The sequence below is a fragment of the Monodon monoceros genome, unplaced genomic scaffold (assembly GCF_005190385.1).
Source record: "Monodon monoceros isolate NGI ecotype Baffin Bay Population unplaced genomic scaffold, NGI_Narwhal_1 Super_Scaffold_13, whole genome shotgun sequence".
NCBI classification, from domain to species: Eukaryota; Metazoa; Chordata; class Mammalia; order Artiodactyla; family Monodontidae; genus Monodon; species Monodon monoceros.
Genome location: NW_021703769.1, coordinates 83,356,454 through 83,376,199, shown reverse-complemented (window position 1 = coordinate 83,376,199; position 19,746 = coordinate 83,356,454). Strand labels below are relative to the sequence as shown.

At 39.5% G+C, this 19,746-nt stretch overlaps 1 protein-coding gene across 1 annotated transcript in view; it reads left to right on the top strand.

Moving 5' to 3' along the window:
• The window catches only part of SDK1 (sidekick cell adhesion molecule 1), a 653,415-nt gene that overhangs the window by 282,078 nt on the left and 351,591 nt on the right, over window positions 1–19,746 (top strand). Inside the window, exons 3-4 of the mRNA XM_029220872.1 lie at window positions 3,784–3,943; window positions 18,581–18,687. Coding sequence (XP_029076705.1) covers window positions 3,784–3,943; window positions 18,581–18,687 — 267 coding nt within the window. The remainder of the gene's footprint in view (window positions 1–3,783; window positions 3,944–18,580; window positions 18,688–19,746) is intronic.

The window sequence follows — 19,746 nt, the reverse complement described above, 5'->3', positions numbered from 1 at the left end:
TCTGCACATCGGCTAATCTATGTTAAAACACTTGTGGCAGTAATTTTAACTTAGACCCTTAGCATTCCAGAACACTGCCATAGTTACCCTCCCTCCTCCCTATAACTAACGTCAGAGTCAGTGCCAACCGTAATTCTTCACTGTCGCAAGGTATTTGCTCGCCAGCCCTATGAAACCTCTCTTTTTTGAAAATATTTTTTCCTACTAGATCACAATACCCAGCATAATTTGTACACGGTGTAGGCATGTTTAGTAAACGATGAATTCTAGGAAAAATTGAATTATTATGGTATTATTTACATTCAGAACCATCATGTATTAAATCAGTGATGCTCTGTCAACTGTAAAACCAAATTCAAATTCTTAAGCATCTATCTTGAAGCCTTTTTCTTTCAAAAATATCTGTTTTTTTAATGACTCACTCTTGTAGCACACTGGAACCATATGAAGGCATTTCTTTTTCTGTTGTTGAATATAGTGCGAATGGCAGGGCATTAATAAAGCCAGTAGCTCAGTCAATCCCAAGGTATCAAAGCCATATCCATCACAGTTCAGCTTTCTTAGACTGCTTGGGTCATGAGAGTGCGTGATTTTAGCGCATAGCAAAAAGGGAAATTGGACACACAGTTGACAATCAAAACCTAAGAATTCACTTGAATTGTAACTTAGAGTAGGTGATGTGCGACAGAAGCAGGTGGAACTTTTGGGGTAGGACAGGGGTGACTACTTCCTGCCTTTGTGTTAGGGTTAGGGCCACAGCGCCTGACACTTTATCGTTTCTATTCCTGTGCCGGATTTAGACTATAACCTCTAAAGGGACAGAAACTCTGTCTTATTCTTGTTGTATTCCCCATGCTGATTACAGAATCAAGGTGTGTTTCTTGAACGGAAAGTTGTGCGTGTCAGAGATCTAAGAATCCTTCTCGAACCTCTCAGTCCTTTACGCCCGTATTCAGTCCATCGTTAAGCCTTTTTTGCCCCCTAGATCTTGTCTTAGAGCCATCCGTGTCTCTCTGTCTCCACCACCACAGTCACTGCTCTTACCTTGACCCAACCCACTGTCACCTTTCAGAGCATTTCCTTGGGTTACTGCAGTGACCTCCTAACTGGTCTATTCCCACTACTCTGGCCCCTCTTAATTCCTTCTCCATGTTGCAGCCAAAAGGAACGTTTAACTACATGGCCCCTTCAAAGCCTTTCTGCCGTCCTTTTATAATAATAGCTAGTCATCATCGTAATTATACTGACGGTACTTTTGACCAAGGCCTAGAACTAGGGTGGTCATATAGTTTATCATTCACATGAGAAGAACGCTTTTGAATGTGAAGTGGGCACCACTGAAAATCACACAGGGGTGATGTGGAAAGCCGACTTGTGTTTGCCTTGCCTGCGAGGCCCTGCTTCCAGTCATTCTCTCTGAACCTACAGAACGGCTGGTGTTTCAGTCTTTTGTGCTTTCCAAGGTTACTCGCCATGTTTGCTACCACCACAGGGCCTTTGCACGTGGTATTGTTGGAGTATCGACAACTGCTGATCTTTTAGCTCTCAGCTCCTGCCCGGCATCTCATTGAGGTGGTTAAATCTCCTTATTACAGGCTCTTACTCCACTCACAGATACAAGTTAACATTTATTTATTTGGATAAATACTAGTAAGAGACGGGTAACATTGTATTACCAATGTACCAATTATGGAATACAGTGATCAGCACAATGGCAAAATAAACTCTGTATTTAAATTCTATATATTCAGTACAGAAGAAACCAGCTATACGTACAATTTAATGTAAAAACAGTCTCAATTTTGGCACTGTTAATATGCTATTTGATGATTAATTTGAAAAATACAGTAATTTAAAAGTCCAGTTTAATAATTCTACAAATTTATCAAAAATTTGAAGTTAAGATAAGGATTCTTTTATTTATTTATTTATTTATTTATTCATTCATTCATTCATTCATTCATTCTATGCTGGGTCTTAGTTGCGACACACAGGATCTTCGTTGCCACATGCGGGTCTAGTTCCCTGACTTGGGATCAAACCCGGGCCCCCCTGCATTGGGAGCGTGAAGTCGTAACCACTGGACCACCAGGGAAGTCCCATTAAGATAGGGATTCTTGAGAAGAAAATTTCTCTATTGAGAAACCTGTGACATTTAGAGTCATAATATATAGGATATCTGGATTCTGAAACAGATTATCTGGGGTTTAAATCATGATTGTACCACATACTGTCTGGGTGGCCTTGAACAAGTTAGTTTCCCTATGCCTCTCTTTACCCATTTGTAAAATGGGTATAATAATGGCATCTATTTTGTAGGGCTTTCGTGAAAATTAAATCAAGCAATACATATAAAGCACTTGGAACAGTTTCCGGCATAGTAGATACTCAGTGAACACTAGCTATTACTGTTAATTTTGTTATTATTGTATTTATTCATCGAACGAATATTTATTCAGTATCTACTTTGTTCCTGGCATTGGTTTAGAAATTCAGAAGTGTTTGAGATTGTGCATGGGAATCCACTGGGTATAAGTCACGGTTTGTTAGGGCGTGTTGGTGGGAGGAGCTTGGTGAACCTGAAGGATGGGAATGCATCAGCTTTTTGCAGGGAGCTGGGGAGGAGCACCCGGGGTGGGGGAGGAACACAGGCAAGCCCCCCCCCGCCCCCAGGGAGAAAGGGCTTAGCCTGGCTTAAGAGTGAAAAGCAGAGTGTGCTGGAGTGTTCATTCCTGAGTCGAGAGGGTAGGAGGCCTGAAGGATAGACACACCGGATTATGCGGGTGTGCCCTGGGGATTTTATTAGACAAATGATAGAGCTAGAACTGCAAATAAGTCTCCTATGTTCATACACTTTTTAAAAATTAAGGAAGCATCATACAAAAATTGCACAAGTCAGATACAGGATGATTTTCTATGAATTTTCACAAAGTGAATGGCCCCGTGTAACCATGTTGTGAAATGGATCTTGATGTGCTCTCCACGAGCTGCCCTGTTACACACCTGCCACCATCCCCATCCCCCAGAGGTAACAACGCTCACCCTGACTGACCTCTAACACCACAGAGTAGTTTCGCCTGGTTTTGAACAACTTTTGCATGGAAGCATACGCTATAATTTTTTCCTGTCTGGCTTCTCTCACTACACATACGTCTCCATCCGTGGTGTTGTGTGTTGTGTGTTGTGTGTAGCAATAGTTGGTTCGTTCCTGTTGCTGCAGGCTGTTCCACTCTATGAATACACATGGGTTTCCAGTGTGATAGCCCCCTGGATGTCACCGAAAGAGACAGTGTGTGTGTGAGATGAAAGCTGGATTGTGATTCATGTCATTTATGTATATGTGTTAATCTTGTTTATCCTAGTTACCTTTTTTTTTTTATAACTAAGTGAAGGTTATATTTTTCTTTTAGAGCCAAGGTATATACCCTTGATTGTTACTTTGAGAATATAATGCCTAGTTAAAGCCAAGGCTTGCATCAGCAGAGATTGCCCAGTATGCCATAAGTATTAATCACAAGTGGAAATAACTCGGATGAACTTGTCAGGTGCTTTCACATGGTGCTGTCATAGAGCATTCAGCCTTTTGAAATATTGTCTAGGGTATTGCAGGTTTCTAGGGGGTCAAGGATAATTTGCTACTTAATTGGGCCAAATAGCCATCATTTCTGCTTTTTAAAATTAGGTCTGTTTAAACAAGTGATTGATTAATTGGATGAATGACATTTTCATGTGTACCTCATTCAGTTTTTTTCCTTTCTTTCTCTTTTTCCTTTAATATTTCAGATGACGTTGTGCCATATTTTAAAACAGAGCCGGGCCTTCCGCAGATTCACCTGGAAGGGAACCGTCTCGTTCTCACCTGTCTTGCTGAAGGGAGCTGGCCCTTGGAATTCAAGTGGATGCACAACGACAGTGAGCTCACCACCTACACCAGCGAATATAAGTAATTGATTGCTTGAAAATAAGATTCTGTCTCAGGTTGATGTGTCTAGAATATTTGCCTATTGGCCATAATAGCGCAAGCTGGGGGAAATATTGGATTTAATTTGTAATGCATTAAGGATTAAAGGCATAGATTTGAACATATGATCAGAATGTGATTTACTATTCTGATACAGGTTGTATGCACACTTAGGAAGTCTGTCGTTATATTTGCGAAAGTAAGCCCGGTAGTGAAATCACCAGACCAAAGAAGCTATAGTTACAGAGGAATGCAAGTAGCAGCTTTAGCCTGGTAGATTTGATTTCTTGTGGCAGCTCTCCCACCCACCAGTATTGTTCCTGTCTGAGGAGCGTAAATGCTTAAACAGATACCTTTAGGTCATAGCTGCTGGAGCTCTGATTAGTCAACAAATACCTTCCTGGCTAACTTTCAGAGTTGGGGTGGGAAAAAATGGAACTATGGGAGGGTGGGCATGAGTACAGCGTCTACACTGAGCAGGAAAACTGAATATTTATTGAACACCTGCCATGTGCTAGGTATTGGGGACTGAGTACAGAGGACGGAGATGGGGGAAACTGGAGATCAGGTTATATCTGAGGTGCAGCTTCACCCAGGAAGCATCAGGATCAGCTTCCCAGCCTTACCTCCTTGCAGTGCTTGATGTTTTTCTAGTTTTGTATCTTTTTACCCCCTGTTCTATGTGAGGATTATGCTGGATGCTCCAGTTCTGAGTGGGATGGAGAATTAGCAACTGCCTAAACCAGCCCCAGAGGCCCCCAAATCAGCAGAAATCAGCAGTACCATGCTCTTATTTAAATGAAATAAGAAAGAGAATTGGCTGTCTAGAGATATTTTTATATATTTATTTAAACATAATCTTCACTCTTGATTTATTTTTGGCTGCATGGCATGTGGGATCTTAGTTCTGCAACCAGGGATCCAACCCATGCCCCCTGCAGTGGAAGGGCAAAGTCTTAACCACTGGACCTCCAGGGAAGTCTCTAGAGATATTTTATATAGAGTAATGATCTTCTCAACATGGGGCACAGCCCACCATGCACTCTTTACCTCAGAAGTTATAATATGGTGGTCCATGAACCACATTCAACCTACCTGGAACATGGTGTGGGTATTTTAAAAATCAGTTTAAAAATATATGTGGATATATGCACAGTAGATATTTCTTAATTGATTGCCAGAATTTAACACTTGTAAGATTTCACATAAAAATCTGCTTTTCAGTCCCTCTTGAACAGTCAGCAGGCATGGCTTCCTGGGTTTGCAGCCCCACACAGAAGCTGGCGCTGGCAGTGCTGTCCTGGGGTACAGGCATGGATACCCAGTTCTCAGCACTCTCTGGTCCCCACCTTGTGCCCTACTTGCTTTGCCCAGTCCCATTATCCACCTGCCCTGTTTAGACAGAGGAGTTTGTGTCCTCCTCTTTCATCATTAGGCCTGTACTGTCAGAGGATCTGCTGTTGTGAGAACAATTTATCATAATAGTTAAGAGCTTGTTGAAATCAAACAGACCTAGGTTTGAATCTCAGCTCAGCGCCAATTAGTGTTAGCGGTATGACCTCGGGCAAGAAGCCTGTTAGCCCCACTTTCAGTGTCTGCAAAATGGGGGTGATCAAACCTCATTTGTGGTGGTGTGAGCATTAAAAGGCTCTAATGTATGTAGAACTACATGTTTTCTGGCCCACCAGCAATCAGTTAATACAGTCTATTAAATCCTATTTTATCATAATATGACATGGGGCTTGGTTTGTTAGAAGGGGTATTAGAAAGCAAAAAAAAAAAAGTGAGCTTAGAAATGAGAACGATTATGAGCAGTGGGCTTTGATGGCAGATGACTTGAGTTCACATACTTCTATTCAACTTATTATCTGTTGGACTTTGGACAAGTTATCTAACCAGTTTGATCTTACTTTTCCCATCTGTGAAATGGGATGGGTATAATAAAACCCACCTTAGAGGATTCTCATAAAAATTAAATGATACCATGTTTTGTATGCCCCAGGAAGAAGGAAGTGGGGTTTCAAAAGAATCCATATTGTTTTTCCTCATAAAAAGAAGTAGTGATGTGGGTGATATATAACAGTGGTCTTAAAACTGGGGTATATGCCATGGATAGTGGCAAAGGAACAGTTTTCTAGATCTTCAGTTTCCACATGCATGTTTTCTGAAATTGAGCTACCTGAGAACATGCTTCTGTGTTGGCACCTGCCAGTTCTCTTTTCATACCTGCTTTGTGTTATCTCTTCCACTTCTCAAAAGAAGGACACGCCTTTCCCAGTGAGTCTTCTGTGAAACCACACCTTCAGGGTGCAAGACAAGCACAGTTTAAAATATTGGGCTTGAAGAAGCCTCTTTTAAACACCCCATAGAAGAGCTCCTTGCCTTCACTCTATACGTACTACTTGTAAGGGCAGAGTATGACACTAGAAATGGGATCTTTTGACCAATCTTGGGGTTTTCTTAATTCAGATGTATAGGTGGTCAGCAAGAACTGTACCATTTTTTTGTGAACAACCTTCCCTTTTCCCTTCTCCAGCCATCATCAAAGTATATATTGTGCCTCAAGGAACGTTTATGAGAACAAAGCAGAGAAACATCTGCAAGGGTTACCGCAGGCAAGAGGCACCTTGTTTTATCCAGGCTGCAGACTTAGTGGAACGCGCTGTGGTGTACACACACTTCCACATAATAGAATTAGAATTTTCAAGATGTGTTAGAAATAAAAAGCCCTTTGAGAAATACTCTTCCCTGAAACACACTTGTCTTCGTTTCACCTACCCAGAAGTGAAAAGAGCTCGGGGAGGCTTCAGTGATAGATCTCAGCGAGGAGGGAGTGAAAAGTTCTGTTTATTTTCATCAGATCAATGTGCTCTCCTGATGTAGAAGGACCATGCACTATAGGAAAGTTTGTGCTTTATATTTTCTCATTCATTCGGAAGACACTTTCGTTAACTTTTGCAAAAAGATATCATTTGATATTCTAAATCCATATTCATTTTTATTACTTCAGTGTGTTTTGCTTGCTGGTATGCATCAGCCTCTTCTCTACTTGTTTATGTCTTCGTGTACTCATTAGATTTAAATTAACTGTATGCAAATATGTGGCCAATACCTTCTTTTCTTTTTGTAGTAAATTTCTATCCAGTTCTGTTCATTGTAATAGTAAATAACTTTCCATTCAATAAAATGTGAAGTAATTGAATAAACAGCCACTTTCAAGAGACATATCTCCTTCTAAGTTTTTAATGTTTAATAATTATTTTTCAAAATTTGTAATACATTGATGTTGTTTTCATTAGCTGTGTGGTAATAATAATTACAATACACAAGTAATCCAGATGAAATTTTTTTTAAGTGCTTAGACTATTTTGACAAAAGGAAATTCTTTTTAAATTACCATTTATTTGTATATTTTTATTTCAGAGAAGTATGTTGAGTAATAAATAATATCTTTCAGGCATAGAAAAATGTTACATTAGAATAAAATTCTGTGGGATAAATGGATTTAATACTCAAGTTCAAAGAGTAAAAAGAAACAGTATGAAAGCTCTGTCAGTTATTTTTATTTTTATTTTTTTTTGCAGTACACGGGCCTCTCACTGTTGGGGCCTCTCCCGTTGCGGAGCGCAGGCTCAGCGGCCATGGCTCACGGGCCCAGCCGCTCCGCGGCACGTGGGATCTTCCCGGACCGGGGCACGAACCCGTGTCCCCTGCATCGGCAGGCGGACTCTCAACCACTGCGCCACCAGAGAAGCCCTCTGTCAGTTCATTTTTAAGAAATAGAAAGTGTGTATATCAAAATCATTATATTAACTTCCATTGGATACATTTAAAACAGTGTGTGACCGTTTTATTTTAAAACATATACTATGCCATTATTATATATGCAACTATTTAAACTTCTATATGATAGAACAATTTTGGTGTCAACTTAAAAATATGCGAGGAGGGCTTCCCTGGTGGCGCAGTGGTTGAGAGTCCGCCTGCCGATGCAGGGGACGCGGGTTCGTGCACCGGTCCGGGAAGATCCCACGTGCCGCGGAGCGGCTGGGCCCGTGAGCCATGGCCGCCGAGGCTGCGCGTCCGGAGCCTGTGCTCCGCAACGGGAGAGGCCGCAGCAGTGAGAGGCCCGCGTACCGCAAAAAAAAAAAAAAAAAAATATGCGAGGAGATTGAGCTCTTTTTTGCCTTGCTCTTTGCATCAGCTAATTTACCTGTTAACCTGACACACCCTGGATAATCCTCAAGAAGACAAAGCATTGTTGCTTGATTGAAGCAGGATTGAGAAGGTGGTTCATTATATATGCACCATTAAAACAGGGTAGATGCTTCACTACCATTCCACCAGAAACTCGTTAAGAAGATACTGGTTATTCTGAAGCAAAAACGGTTTAGGTTAGACGTGATAAATTATATTCTGTTCACTGAAGGCTTCAGACACTGAGATGGGTTATTAAGGATCCATCGTATTTTGTCATCATTTTTTTCAAGATATAAAACCTGTCTAAAAATCTTACGCTATTTTTTCAAATTACTCTTTCATCTGCTTCCTTCCAATAATCACCTTCAGCTGTCATATGTTAACCTTCAGGAGGCTGCTGTAAGTCTCAAATTGGAAAACATACTCTATAAAAACGGTAGCTGTTTCCTAACTCCACCCTTTGGTGTCAGTTATGAAAGTGCTAACCCTAAAAAAAGCAAATATTTAATATAAATTCAGCTTTTCCGTCTTTGACAAAAAATAACATTTTCTTTGCTGCTTGTGTTATAAACTACACAATGAATTTTAGTAAGTTTCAAATGTTATATTATTCATATTGATGCTTATATCCATGTTTAGGACAGGTGGCTACACTGAGAAAATGAGAGTAGTTCAGTAATTAAACAAAGTTGCTTAAGTGTCATAGGCAGATTTGTATCCATTTTTTTCCCCCAGCAAATAGTTACTGTAAATTATTTTTTCTACTTTGGGATAAAAAATATTTTGTAATTATATTCAAAATATATATATGCCCAAAATTTCTAGTGCTAGGCACAATACTCGTTCCAGCAGGAGGAATAATTGGATACTCTAAACTGCAGAAAATCTTATAGTCTCCTTACATGATCTGCCTCTGGTTCAATTTCTCTTACCGTATAAACAGTAGAAATTTGATGGATATTTATCTTTTTATTTCAGTAAAAAATAGGAATGGTTAAGGGAAATTTTACTTTTTCTTATGTCCTATAAAAAGACGAAAATTCTACAATATCAGTAAAATTTATTAAATACCTGGGAATAACCTTTATAAGAAATGAGTGGAACATGAAGAAAAGTAGAAAACCTCACTGAGAGAGTTGAAGGAGAATTCTAGATAGGTAATCTAAACAACCGTAACACTGGACAAAGTATATGGAATAATTGTTTTCAAGATACTGGACATCAGGCAACCGAAGGTGTAATGGCTGAGAGATGGAAAACCAACAAGGTGAGCCCTGTGATTGCTCGGCTTACTGCCCTGAGAGAATTTCCAGGCTGTGGCACAGAGAGGGAGAACACAGGTGAAACCTGGAGGGATCCCTGCGGTGAAGGGAGCTGAAAGTTCAGAGAGATCAAGGCAGAGTACTGGAGAGGAGAGAGCTGTGTAGAGAGTGAGCTCTGGAGTCCTCAGAGGTTCTTTGTCTAGTATTTAGCAGATTATTCACCAGCACGTTCATGTAAAGAGACTGCCCAAGGCCAGGGGCCAGGGACCCAAAAAGTGGAGGCAGTAGTTCCCCAGGTTCACACAGCGTGGGGTTCAGTGCCTCTTCTCAGCAGCCAGACTGAAAAACTTTGTAATCCATGGGGTTATTGGATAAGGGTGCACAGAAGTGTCCTGGGTCTGTAGTGGGGGTTACTAACCCCGGACCGAAAACAGCTCTGGTCCTGCCTAAGAAATCTTAAAAGCAAGACCAGAAAGGATCAGACCATTTCCAGGTATCTTTGCGGCACTGGAGAAGGAAGCTCAGGAATATTTATAGGAATACAGAAATATCCAGCACCAAAATTTACAATGTCTAGAATCCAATCAGAGATTATCAGGCATGTAAAGAAGGAAAGCGTGACCCAAAATGAGAAAAATCAATCAACTGAAACCAAACCAAAGCTGACACAGATGTTAGAGTTAGCAGAGAAGTGCGTTGAAACGTCATAACTGCACTCCGTGTGATCAGATGAAACCTATAATGTCTGAGATGAAAAACACATTGGATAGGACTAGCAGCAGATTAGACATGCAGAAGAAAATATTAGTAAACTTTAAAATATAGCAATATAACTCTTCAAAATGAAAGGCAGATAGGAAGAAAAAGAAATCAAACACAATGAAAAGACCATTAGTGAATTACAGGACAACGTCAAATGGCCTAATATATGTATAACTGGAATCCCAAGGAGGCAGGGGTGGAAAAGTATTTGAATAAATAATACTGAAAAATTTTTACATTTGATGAAAACTACAAACTCATCAATGCAAGAAGCTCAACAACAGATCCCAATAATGGAGTTACTAGCCACTGCAATAAGAAAAAGAAAAAGCATCTAGATTTTAAGAGAAGATGTAAAAATGTATTTTACTGAGGGTTACGTGATTGCAGAAAATGTGATATTATCTTTAAAAAGCTGCTAAAATTTATGTGTTTAGCAGTGTTACAGGATACAAGATGAGCATACAAAAATCTGTTATATTTCTGTATACTAGGAAAGAATAATCTGCAACTTATTAAAATTTATAAGTTTTATTAAAAATATCTTATATATTTTTAAAATATCTTCAAAAATCTTAGAGATAAAACTGACATGGAATTTGCAACATTTTTACACTAAAAACTATAAAGCGTTGCCTAAGGAAATAAAAGAAGACCTAAATAAATGGACAGATATTCCATGTTCATGTGTCTGAAAATTCAGTATTACTGCCGTGTCAGACTTTCCCAGATTGATCCTTTGGCCATATCCTTTAGGCTTGAGACCCTGAGACAGAACTTCATCACTAAGCCATGAGTTAGACTCCTATACCTGTTTTTTTATTTTGTTTTGTTTTGAATCTGCTGAGTCCCCTACTCATCAGGAAAGGTCCGTTTAATTGAGAACCCTTTTCTTAAGTGAAACGCAACCAGTTGGTTTCTTCATCAACCAACCAAACTGAGTGCAACTCCCACCTACAGCTTCCCACAAAGGGCTGAGTTCCCCAGGTTGTTGACCTTCAGTTTTCTTAACCTTGTTTACAGTCATTCTTTTCTCCTGGTTCACTCTTCATTGGTCCTGTCCTCTGGGAGCTGCCCAGCTCACAACAGCAACAACAGGTTGTATTTTGGTTCAAATGAACTAGTCTTGCCCATTTTGACTAAGTATTGGGTTGGCGAAAAAGTGCCTTCAGTTTTTAAGTAAAAATAAAAGACGTTTTTCATTTTCACCAAGAACTTTATTGAACAACGTATTCACGCATTTGTTCCACTACCTTCTGCCGTTTTTCAGGCAACTTCATGATTCCATCTTCCCAAAACTTTCTATCTTTTTGAGCAAAGGACTGTTCCAGGTGCTTTTATAGTCTTCCAGGGAATTGAAATTTTTTCCATTAAGAGAATTTTGTAATAGACCCAAATAAATGGAAATCCAAAGGTGCAATGTCTGCTGAATACGGCAGATGGATCAGAACTTCGCAGCCAAGCTTTGGCAGTTTTCGCCTGGTCATCAAAGAAACAAGCAGCCTTGCGTTACCCTGACGGAAGATTATGCGTTTTCTGTGGACTGATTCTGGACGCTTTTCGTCAAGCGCAGCTTTCAGTTGGTCTAATCGGGATCAGTACTTGTTGGAATTAATCGTTGGGTTTTCCAGAAGGATCTCGTAGTAGAGGACTCCCTTCCAATGCCACCATACATACAACATCACCTTCTTCGGATGAAGACCGGCCTTTGGTGTGGTTGGTGGTGGTTCATTTTGCTTGCCCCACGATCTCTTCCATTTCACGGTATTGTACGGTATCCACTTTTCATTGCTCGTCACAATTTGTTTTAAAAATGGAATGTTTTCATTACATTTAAGTAGAGAATCGCATGTGGAAATACAGTCAAGAAGGTGTTTTTTCGCTTAACTTATGTGGAACCCAAACGTCAAAGCGATTAACATCACCAAGCTGGTGCAAATGATTTTCAACGCTTGATTTGGATATTTTGAGTATGTCGGCTGTCTCCTACATGGTATAGCGTTAATTGTTCTCAGTTAATGTCTCAATTTGATTGCTATCAACTTCATCTGGTCTACCCGACCGTGGAGCATCTTCCAGCGAGAAATCTCCAGCACGAAACTTCGCAAACCACTTTTGACACGTTCGCTCAGTCACAGCACTTTATCCATACACTGCACAAATCTTTTTGCATTTCAGTTGCATTTTTACTTTTCTTGAAGTAATAAAGCATAATATGACAAAAATGTTGCTTTTTTCTTCTATCTTCAATATTAAAATGGCTACACAAAAATTCACCAATTTTGATGTCTTTTTTTAAAGTGCATGCTGATATGACAGCTGTCACATACAGTCTAACAAAATTGTTTCAAACGAAGTTAAAGACAACTAAGTGCTACTAGAGCCATCTTGCAAAAAAGACCAAATGAACCTTTTCGCCAACCCAACCCAGGAGAACCCTTTACAGTCCCAAGCTGCTTAAGGCTTGGGGTAACTTTCTTATTTCTTAGTGCCCACGATGTGAATGGTTGGGCACTTGGTGTAAAGCTTTCAACCTAATTTTGGCCTTTCTTCTGTATCACATGGTTATATTTAGGAGCCCTGGAATTAACAAATGAATTTTTCATTCCTAAGGCATCAAGTCCTTTTGTCTATTTGTTTATAAGGAAGGGGAAGATAAACTTTGGCAGGTAAAAGTGTGTGGACTATTCTCATCTCATTCCTAGTCAAAGTATCTGACGTCGATTTCCAGGGCTTAAAGTGGTATGATTCTGTGCTCTCTTGTTCGATTTTGATCTCTAATATTAATATGGTGTGTCCCAATGCTTATATCTCTCCCACAGAGTTGTGTACTTGTTTCTGATTTTAATTGACCATCTTTTCTACTCCATGTGGTCATAGCAGATATGATTGTTTCTGGAGAATTTCTGAAGCAGAGTAACACTGAACTTTTAAAAGTTCTTACTGGAGATGACTTGGATTTGAAGAAGTGATTCCATTTGGGTCATTCATCTCAGGATCATCGTGGGTTCTAAGTGGAGAACTTTAGCCAGAGTGACCAAACAAGTCTGTAACATGATTTCAACAAGTGCTTCCATGAGACAAGTGAAAGCTTTTTCATTTACGTTTCTAATTCACTTGTGCTAATATTGCAACACTTAATAGCTTAGGTCTTCTTTCCATTGTGTTTTGGTGTGGATCATTTTGACTGTGTAGAAACTAACATTTCCCCTCATATTTTAGCCCTTCATATAACGGTTCTAGATGTTTTTTTTTTAATATCTCTAGAGAACCTGGCAATATAAAGAATTAAGTAAACAGAGATGAATAAAAGACTTTTAGCTCTAAAAAAGTCTCTTTCACAAAGATTTTCTGAAACTCCATTCTTACTGACTTGCGAGAGCATTTTCTCCTAATGACAGATCTGACAGACTAGTTCCGGTCATGTGTCCATGTTTACCAAAATGTGAATTTCTCCTTTACTGTCCCTGGTTTGATAATAGAAGGTAGGAATGCAGGAAGAATGAATGATCCCAAAACATTGTTACTGTTAGAGAAAATCACATAAACCACAATCCCAGAAGAAGATTCTTAGTAACTTTTCAATGTTAACTCTAGAAATTTTGAATTGGTGTTTATAAGTGAATATAAAATTTAAATGTAGTTATTCCTGGTATGTGGATACTCAGCATCCAGTTGATCCCTGGAGGGCTTACAGTCCCCAGATTTATATTCCCAGACAGATTCCGTAGATGCTTACTTAGCCCATCCCCAGCAGGGACCTGTTTATTGCCTCTTTCAACTTAATGCAGAATTTTAAGTAAATGAAATAGAGATTAAAGGACTTTTGTGTGTATGATGTTCCTATCGGCTAACTTGCATCTTTATTATGCTGTTTACTTTAACTTCATACTGATTACTGTAACTCTTTGGAAAGGATTCAAAACATAACCGTCAATTTGCTTAACGTCTAAGACCTATTAGTGAGCTGGACACGTGTCCGTCTCTTTGTTAACAAGTTTCAGTCTGGATGTTTCATTTCACTGTTTGCTTGTGGCAAAAGCCCGCTATGGACTCATTCCACTTTTGACTGTTGCTGTATTTTAAATGTTCATATAGGAAATTTATAAAAATAAAATTGAAAATACAATTATTTGTAATCTTGTTTCCAAAAATAGGATGGAATTAGTTCCAAGAAGGATATAAAGGGCTTAGTTCTGTTTGTTTTTTTTTCTTAAACATTTTTTCACTTTAAAGATAATAATGGGCTTTGGGCCAAGATATGAAAGTTTATTATAGAACTTGGTTGTTTATTTTCGTGCAGAATAGATACTTTCATACCAGATACTTTCATACCGGAATAGATATTTTCATACTTTAATTTTTAAAAAATCAAAGCTGTGGGGAATAGTCTTGTCTGGAGTGGCATAAAATGAATGTAGACCCCCCCAAAAAGAAGAAAACCTTATATCTAATTTTAATGGGTATGAAAATTCTTTCTCATGGATCGAGTTATGTCCACTGACCTTAGAGGGAGAAGTATGGGTTTTCTCTTCTATATCAAAGACGTGGTTTCGTTATTCTGAACTGTGACAGGTCTCTGTAGACCTGTGTGCTTAGAGCATTTAACTCTTGTTGGGAAGAACTGCTCAACAGTAACTGTTCCAAAGCATATAGTATTTTGTCAGACATTTTCTAAAATTTTAGTGGCTCATGGCAGGAATACTCCTTATAAAAGATTAATTGGTCTCAGTTTTGGGGGGACTGTTTACCACTTAATGATTCTTAGTGGTTAGCTGGGAAGCCATGATTTTTTAAAAACAGATGATTCAGTGAGGCGTTATTTGGGCTTTTCTGTGACCATGGTGAGTACCTAGTAACTTCAGAAGCTTTTTCAACCAAAGTTATTTTGGCTACGTTCTGGGGAGTTCTAGGACAAGCCAAACAAGCCCTCTCTCGTTGAAACAAAAAAGGAAGTTGTCACCTGGACATTGGGTTGCTCTTACAGTCACTGGGCTGACTGGACATTGGGCAGGAACAGAGGGAGGCGAGCCCATCAGAGCCAAGTTGCCCCAAGAGCCAGTCCCACAGGGTCCTGCTGCTGGTACTGCTGGACCCTGGTTGCCGCTGCTTGAGCCACTGCCGCTATGGGCCCTGGACGCTTGCACCGTTCCCCAGTCCAGGGCTCCATGGCGCCCCACCGCTGCTGCTGTTGGACAGATTCTCCTTTAGCCCTGCTCCTGTGCATCGCCAGCCCCAGATCTGAAAGCCCAGCGCACGTGTGTGCAGTGGTCCTGTGATGTCTCATTCCTGTGCCCTGCTGATGTAGGGGTCCGCCTCCACCAGGACTCATGGTGGAGAACCCTCCAAATATAAGAACATGGTGCAGACCCCAGGCACACAAAAAATGTCAGATATCCTTTCCAGGCAGGGCTAGTCAAGCGATTGTTCACGGACGGAAATGGACCTAAAACTGCTTCTTAGAGAAATTCTAGAGTCGCTCTTGTTGCCCATTCCGAGTGGCAGTTCGGAACTGAGGTAGTCTCCTACATAGCAGAAATGAGCGTTTAAACCCTTGGGTTTGTTGTGACTTTGTGTTTGATTTTCTTTAATTTGCTCTTCCTGATAATGAACTAGCCCTGGAAAAGGTTCTGTTAGCCTAGTAGATTCTGCCTTGAAACAGTGAATACAAACATTCCCAGCTGTGCTTATTTGAAACAGGAGCAGGCATTTTCTATATTTTAGTGGCATATGGTGCTAGGATTTGATCATACTTATAAGGAGCCGGGAAACTTTCTCTGCTTAAAAATGTGTGTTTATAAACAATAGGCTTCCAATGAATATTCCCATCTGTTGGGTAAACATAATTTGTGTAGGGATTCCTGTAATAGGTGGAGTACTTTGCCACTTTTTTGTATATTTTTTCCCTGGTGAGACATTAGACTAAAGAGACAGTACAAAACAGCATATGCCTAATATTCAGTTTTGTATCTGTTTCTCCCAGTTGTTTGAAAGCAGTGCTGTTTTTGTGCATTAGTACACAGGATTACTGTAGAAATTTATAAGAATATAAAATCTAGGGCTTCCCTGGTGGCGCAGTGGTTGAGAGCCCGCCTGCCGATGCAGGGGACGCGGGTTCGTGCCCCGGTCCGGGAAGATCCCACGTGCCGCGGAGCGGCTGGGCCTGTGAGCCGTGGCCGCTGAGCCTGCGCGTCCGGAGCCTGTGCTCCGCAACGGGAGAGGCCACAGCAGTGAGAGGCCCTCTTACCACAAAACAAAAACAAACAAAAAACCAAAACAAACAAAAAGAATATAAAATCTATTCAGGATACTGCAAAAAAGGAAAAATGAAATGAATAACAATTGTATAAATGAGGTTAGCTTGCAATGATGAAACTGCTCTTGTAGTTTTTCAAATATGTACTCCAATAACTTGTGTTATTTCTTTTCCAAAAGCTTTTATTGACTTTGTTTTAACCTAATCTCAAAATCTCTCCTAATTACAATCATAGTGTGTAATCAAAGCTGCTCATCCTTCTAGTCTTGATTTGTAATTTAAATAAATGGCATTTTGACTCTTTGTGTTCAGTTTGGTATTGTCCTGATTGTCTGCACTAATTAATTTTTTGTTTGAGATAAACCATTCCTCAGAATAGAATAAAATTTTGAAGACTGAGACTCAGCAGTATTTTTTCATAAAATATTTTATTAATCTTGCTCGTAAGATCTCAAGATGGTTATCAGAGGGTAAACACGCCCTGATTGATATTTGCTTAATACTGAATTACCTGTATTGTCCAAATGTTTCATTCATTTAAAAATTATGCCTATCAGTTCCTTTTTCCAGTTGACTAATTGGACATACTTGAATAAAAAGAGGCACAATTAGTTGAATATAAGTGATGTTAAGGTATGTGTAAGAGCTGAGCAAATAAAGCATACCATACTTGGTGCCTTTTACCTGATTTTTTTTTTTTTTTTTAGGTTTCTCTGATTATACTTTGTAAGAGGAAATATTTTTAACCTGAAGATAACTATTATCAGAACATGTTCTTAGAAAGGAGAGCATCACTGTGTTTTCTCTTTTTTTTGGAAAGTAGGCTCCTATTTGATTGGGTTTTAGCTCTCTTATTCTTTCTCAGGATAAGCACCCTCCCATGTGTGAAAATCAAGCCTTAGTCTTTTATTGATTGATTGATTGATTGATTGCTGTGTTGGGTCTTCGTTTCTGTGTGAGGGCTTTCTCCAGTTGCAGCAAGTGGGGGCCACTCTTCATCGCGGGCCTCTTACTATCGCGGCCTCTCCTGTTGCGGAGCACAGGCTCCAGACACGCAGGCTCAGTAGTTGTGGCTCACGGGCCCAGTTGCTCCGCGGCGTGTGGGATCCTCCCAGACTAGGGCTCGAACCCGTGTCCCCTGCATTGGCAGGCAGATTCTCAGCCACTGCGCCACCAGGGAAGCCCCGTATTCTTGATTTTTGGTGAATATGGCTTAGAAACCAATTAAATGCACTCTTCTAGGTAGCACGAAAGGTTTGAGCTCCGGAGCTGCAGAACTCACAGGAAGTGGTCTTCGGTTGTACCTCCTGCTTGTTCGTGGATTTAAAAATATCCTGAATTATAAAACTAACCATAAACCTAAACCAGGGCTTTTATGGAAACTGTATCTTCTAGCTACTTTGTCCCCCCTATAAAATTTACTGACGTTTTTAGAAAGGCATTGATTTGAGGGATGGATACTTATAGTCATAGGAATGGAAAATACAAATGAAATAACCTCCCAGTCAATCAAAAAAGTTTTAGAAGTTAATGTCAAGCCATATGTGAAGTAAGGAAAGTGTGTAAATGGTGTTGGGAGATGTCTGCTCGCTGTGGGGACTGGAGAGGGGAGTTGTGCCCTGATGTCACTGCTTGCTTTGCCTGAATGACACCTGTGTCTCATCCTGCATTGTTTGAACTTTGATGCAGAATGACACAACACATTATGTTAAGACCATTGCCAGTTCTAGAAATAATTTTTAGAAATTCTGAGAGATAGAATTATAAAAAAAACATTGAAAGGTCTGGTTTACTTGTAATGATTTTTAGCTATTTAACAGTTCTTATCCATTCAGGCAGTTTTGAGTGATATCTATTGGTACTACGTGATGGCACAGGGGTACAATGGTGAGCAAGACAGTTCCAGAACCTAGCTTCATGTGATATTTACAGTCTAGTTGGAGAGACAAATAGCAAGTAAATAATCTCACAAATAAATTGGAGTTGCAGTAAGTGTGTAGGTCGGGGAAAGCTTGCATAGATATTAGTTTATCAAAAATTAAATATTTTTGGTACTAGATACCAAAGTATACTAGATGAGATGCCAGGGCTGGCTGCCTAGGTACGGAACCATTAACACTGCTTTTTGGTGTTTGGCAGGTATGTTATTCCATCTTTACAGAGGCTGGATGCTGGGTTTTACCGCTGTGTGGTTCGAAACAGAATGGGAGCCCTCTTGCAAAGAAGATCAGAAGTTCAAGTCGCATGTATGTGAACACTGAAAAGATCTACAAATGTTAAATAGCAAAACACTAAGCAAAATCACTTTAACCATGGTGGGAGTCGAGCTTCTACCTTGGGTTCTATTTGGAATAGTATAGTTTCTAAAATCGATTGAGAGAAGTAAATAGCTAATGCAGCTGGTCTGACGATGATCTGGGGCTAATGAGGTAAATGCCACTGTTTTCAATTCAATAGATAAGGCTCTGTTGAGGATTTAGAAAATAAGCAAGATGCCTTCTGTTTTATGAGTTAGCTGCTCTTAGCTTTTATCATATCCAGGTTCAGATATTTTTAAAATAAAAGATTAAATCCAATTAGTTAAAATTTTATCAATTCATATTCAATTCTTTCCAGTGATTTGTTTAGAAATCCTTCAACTGCACAACAAAAAGTACGTGGACAGCGTGTATTAACGCTGTAGTGAACTAATTCTCTACTGGGCAGGCCATTTTGGACAATGAAACCTTTAAAAGTAACTGGAGGGGATATCAGAATGCAGGGGCCTTGAATTTTGGTGTAGTCTTTAGGAGGATGTGGAGAGGGAAGTTGGCTGATGCAAAACATTTAATACTTTCCTAGTCCAAAATCTGTGATGGGTAGGGTCCATCTAAAATGGCCTGTAGGCTTTATCATATTTTGAATTTACTACCAAAATGTCTCTTCATTTAAAAGAAAGCAAGAAGTGTTAAGAAATTTTAAATTACATATAAATATGTTATAATAGATTTAGAGAACTCTGAAAAGCTCCTAAATTGGGGTGTGTGAACCAATGATGACAACATTTTCTCATATGTCATTTTGACCCCAGTTAAGTCTTGTGGTTTTCAGTGTTACTGTATAAATTAAAATAATTTCTAGTTATTCTACTTTTCTATGGTAATTACTAGTGACTGGGTAAGGTGCTGTTGCTATACATGTTTAATTATAGTTTTAATTACTAGGGAGGCTTACATTTTTCTGAACTGTGTTGGTGAAGTCACTCAACTAAACCTGTCTTCAGAATAATTCAGAACTTTTATTCAATTGAATAATTGAAAACATAA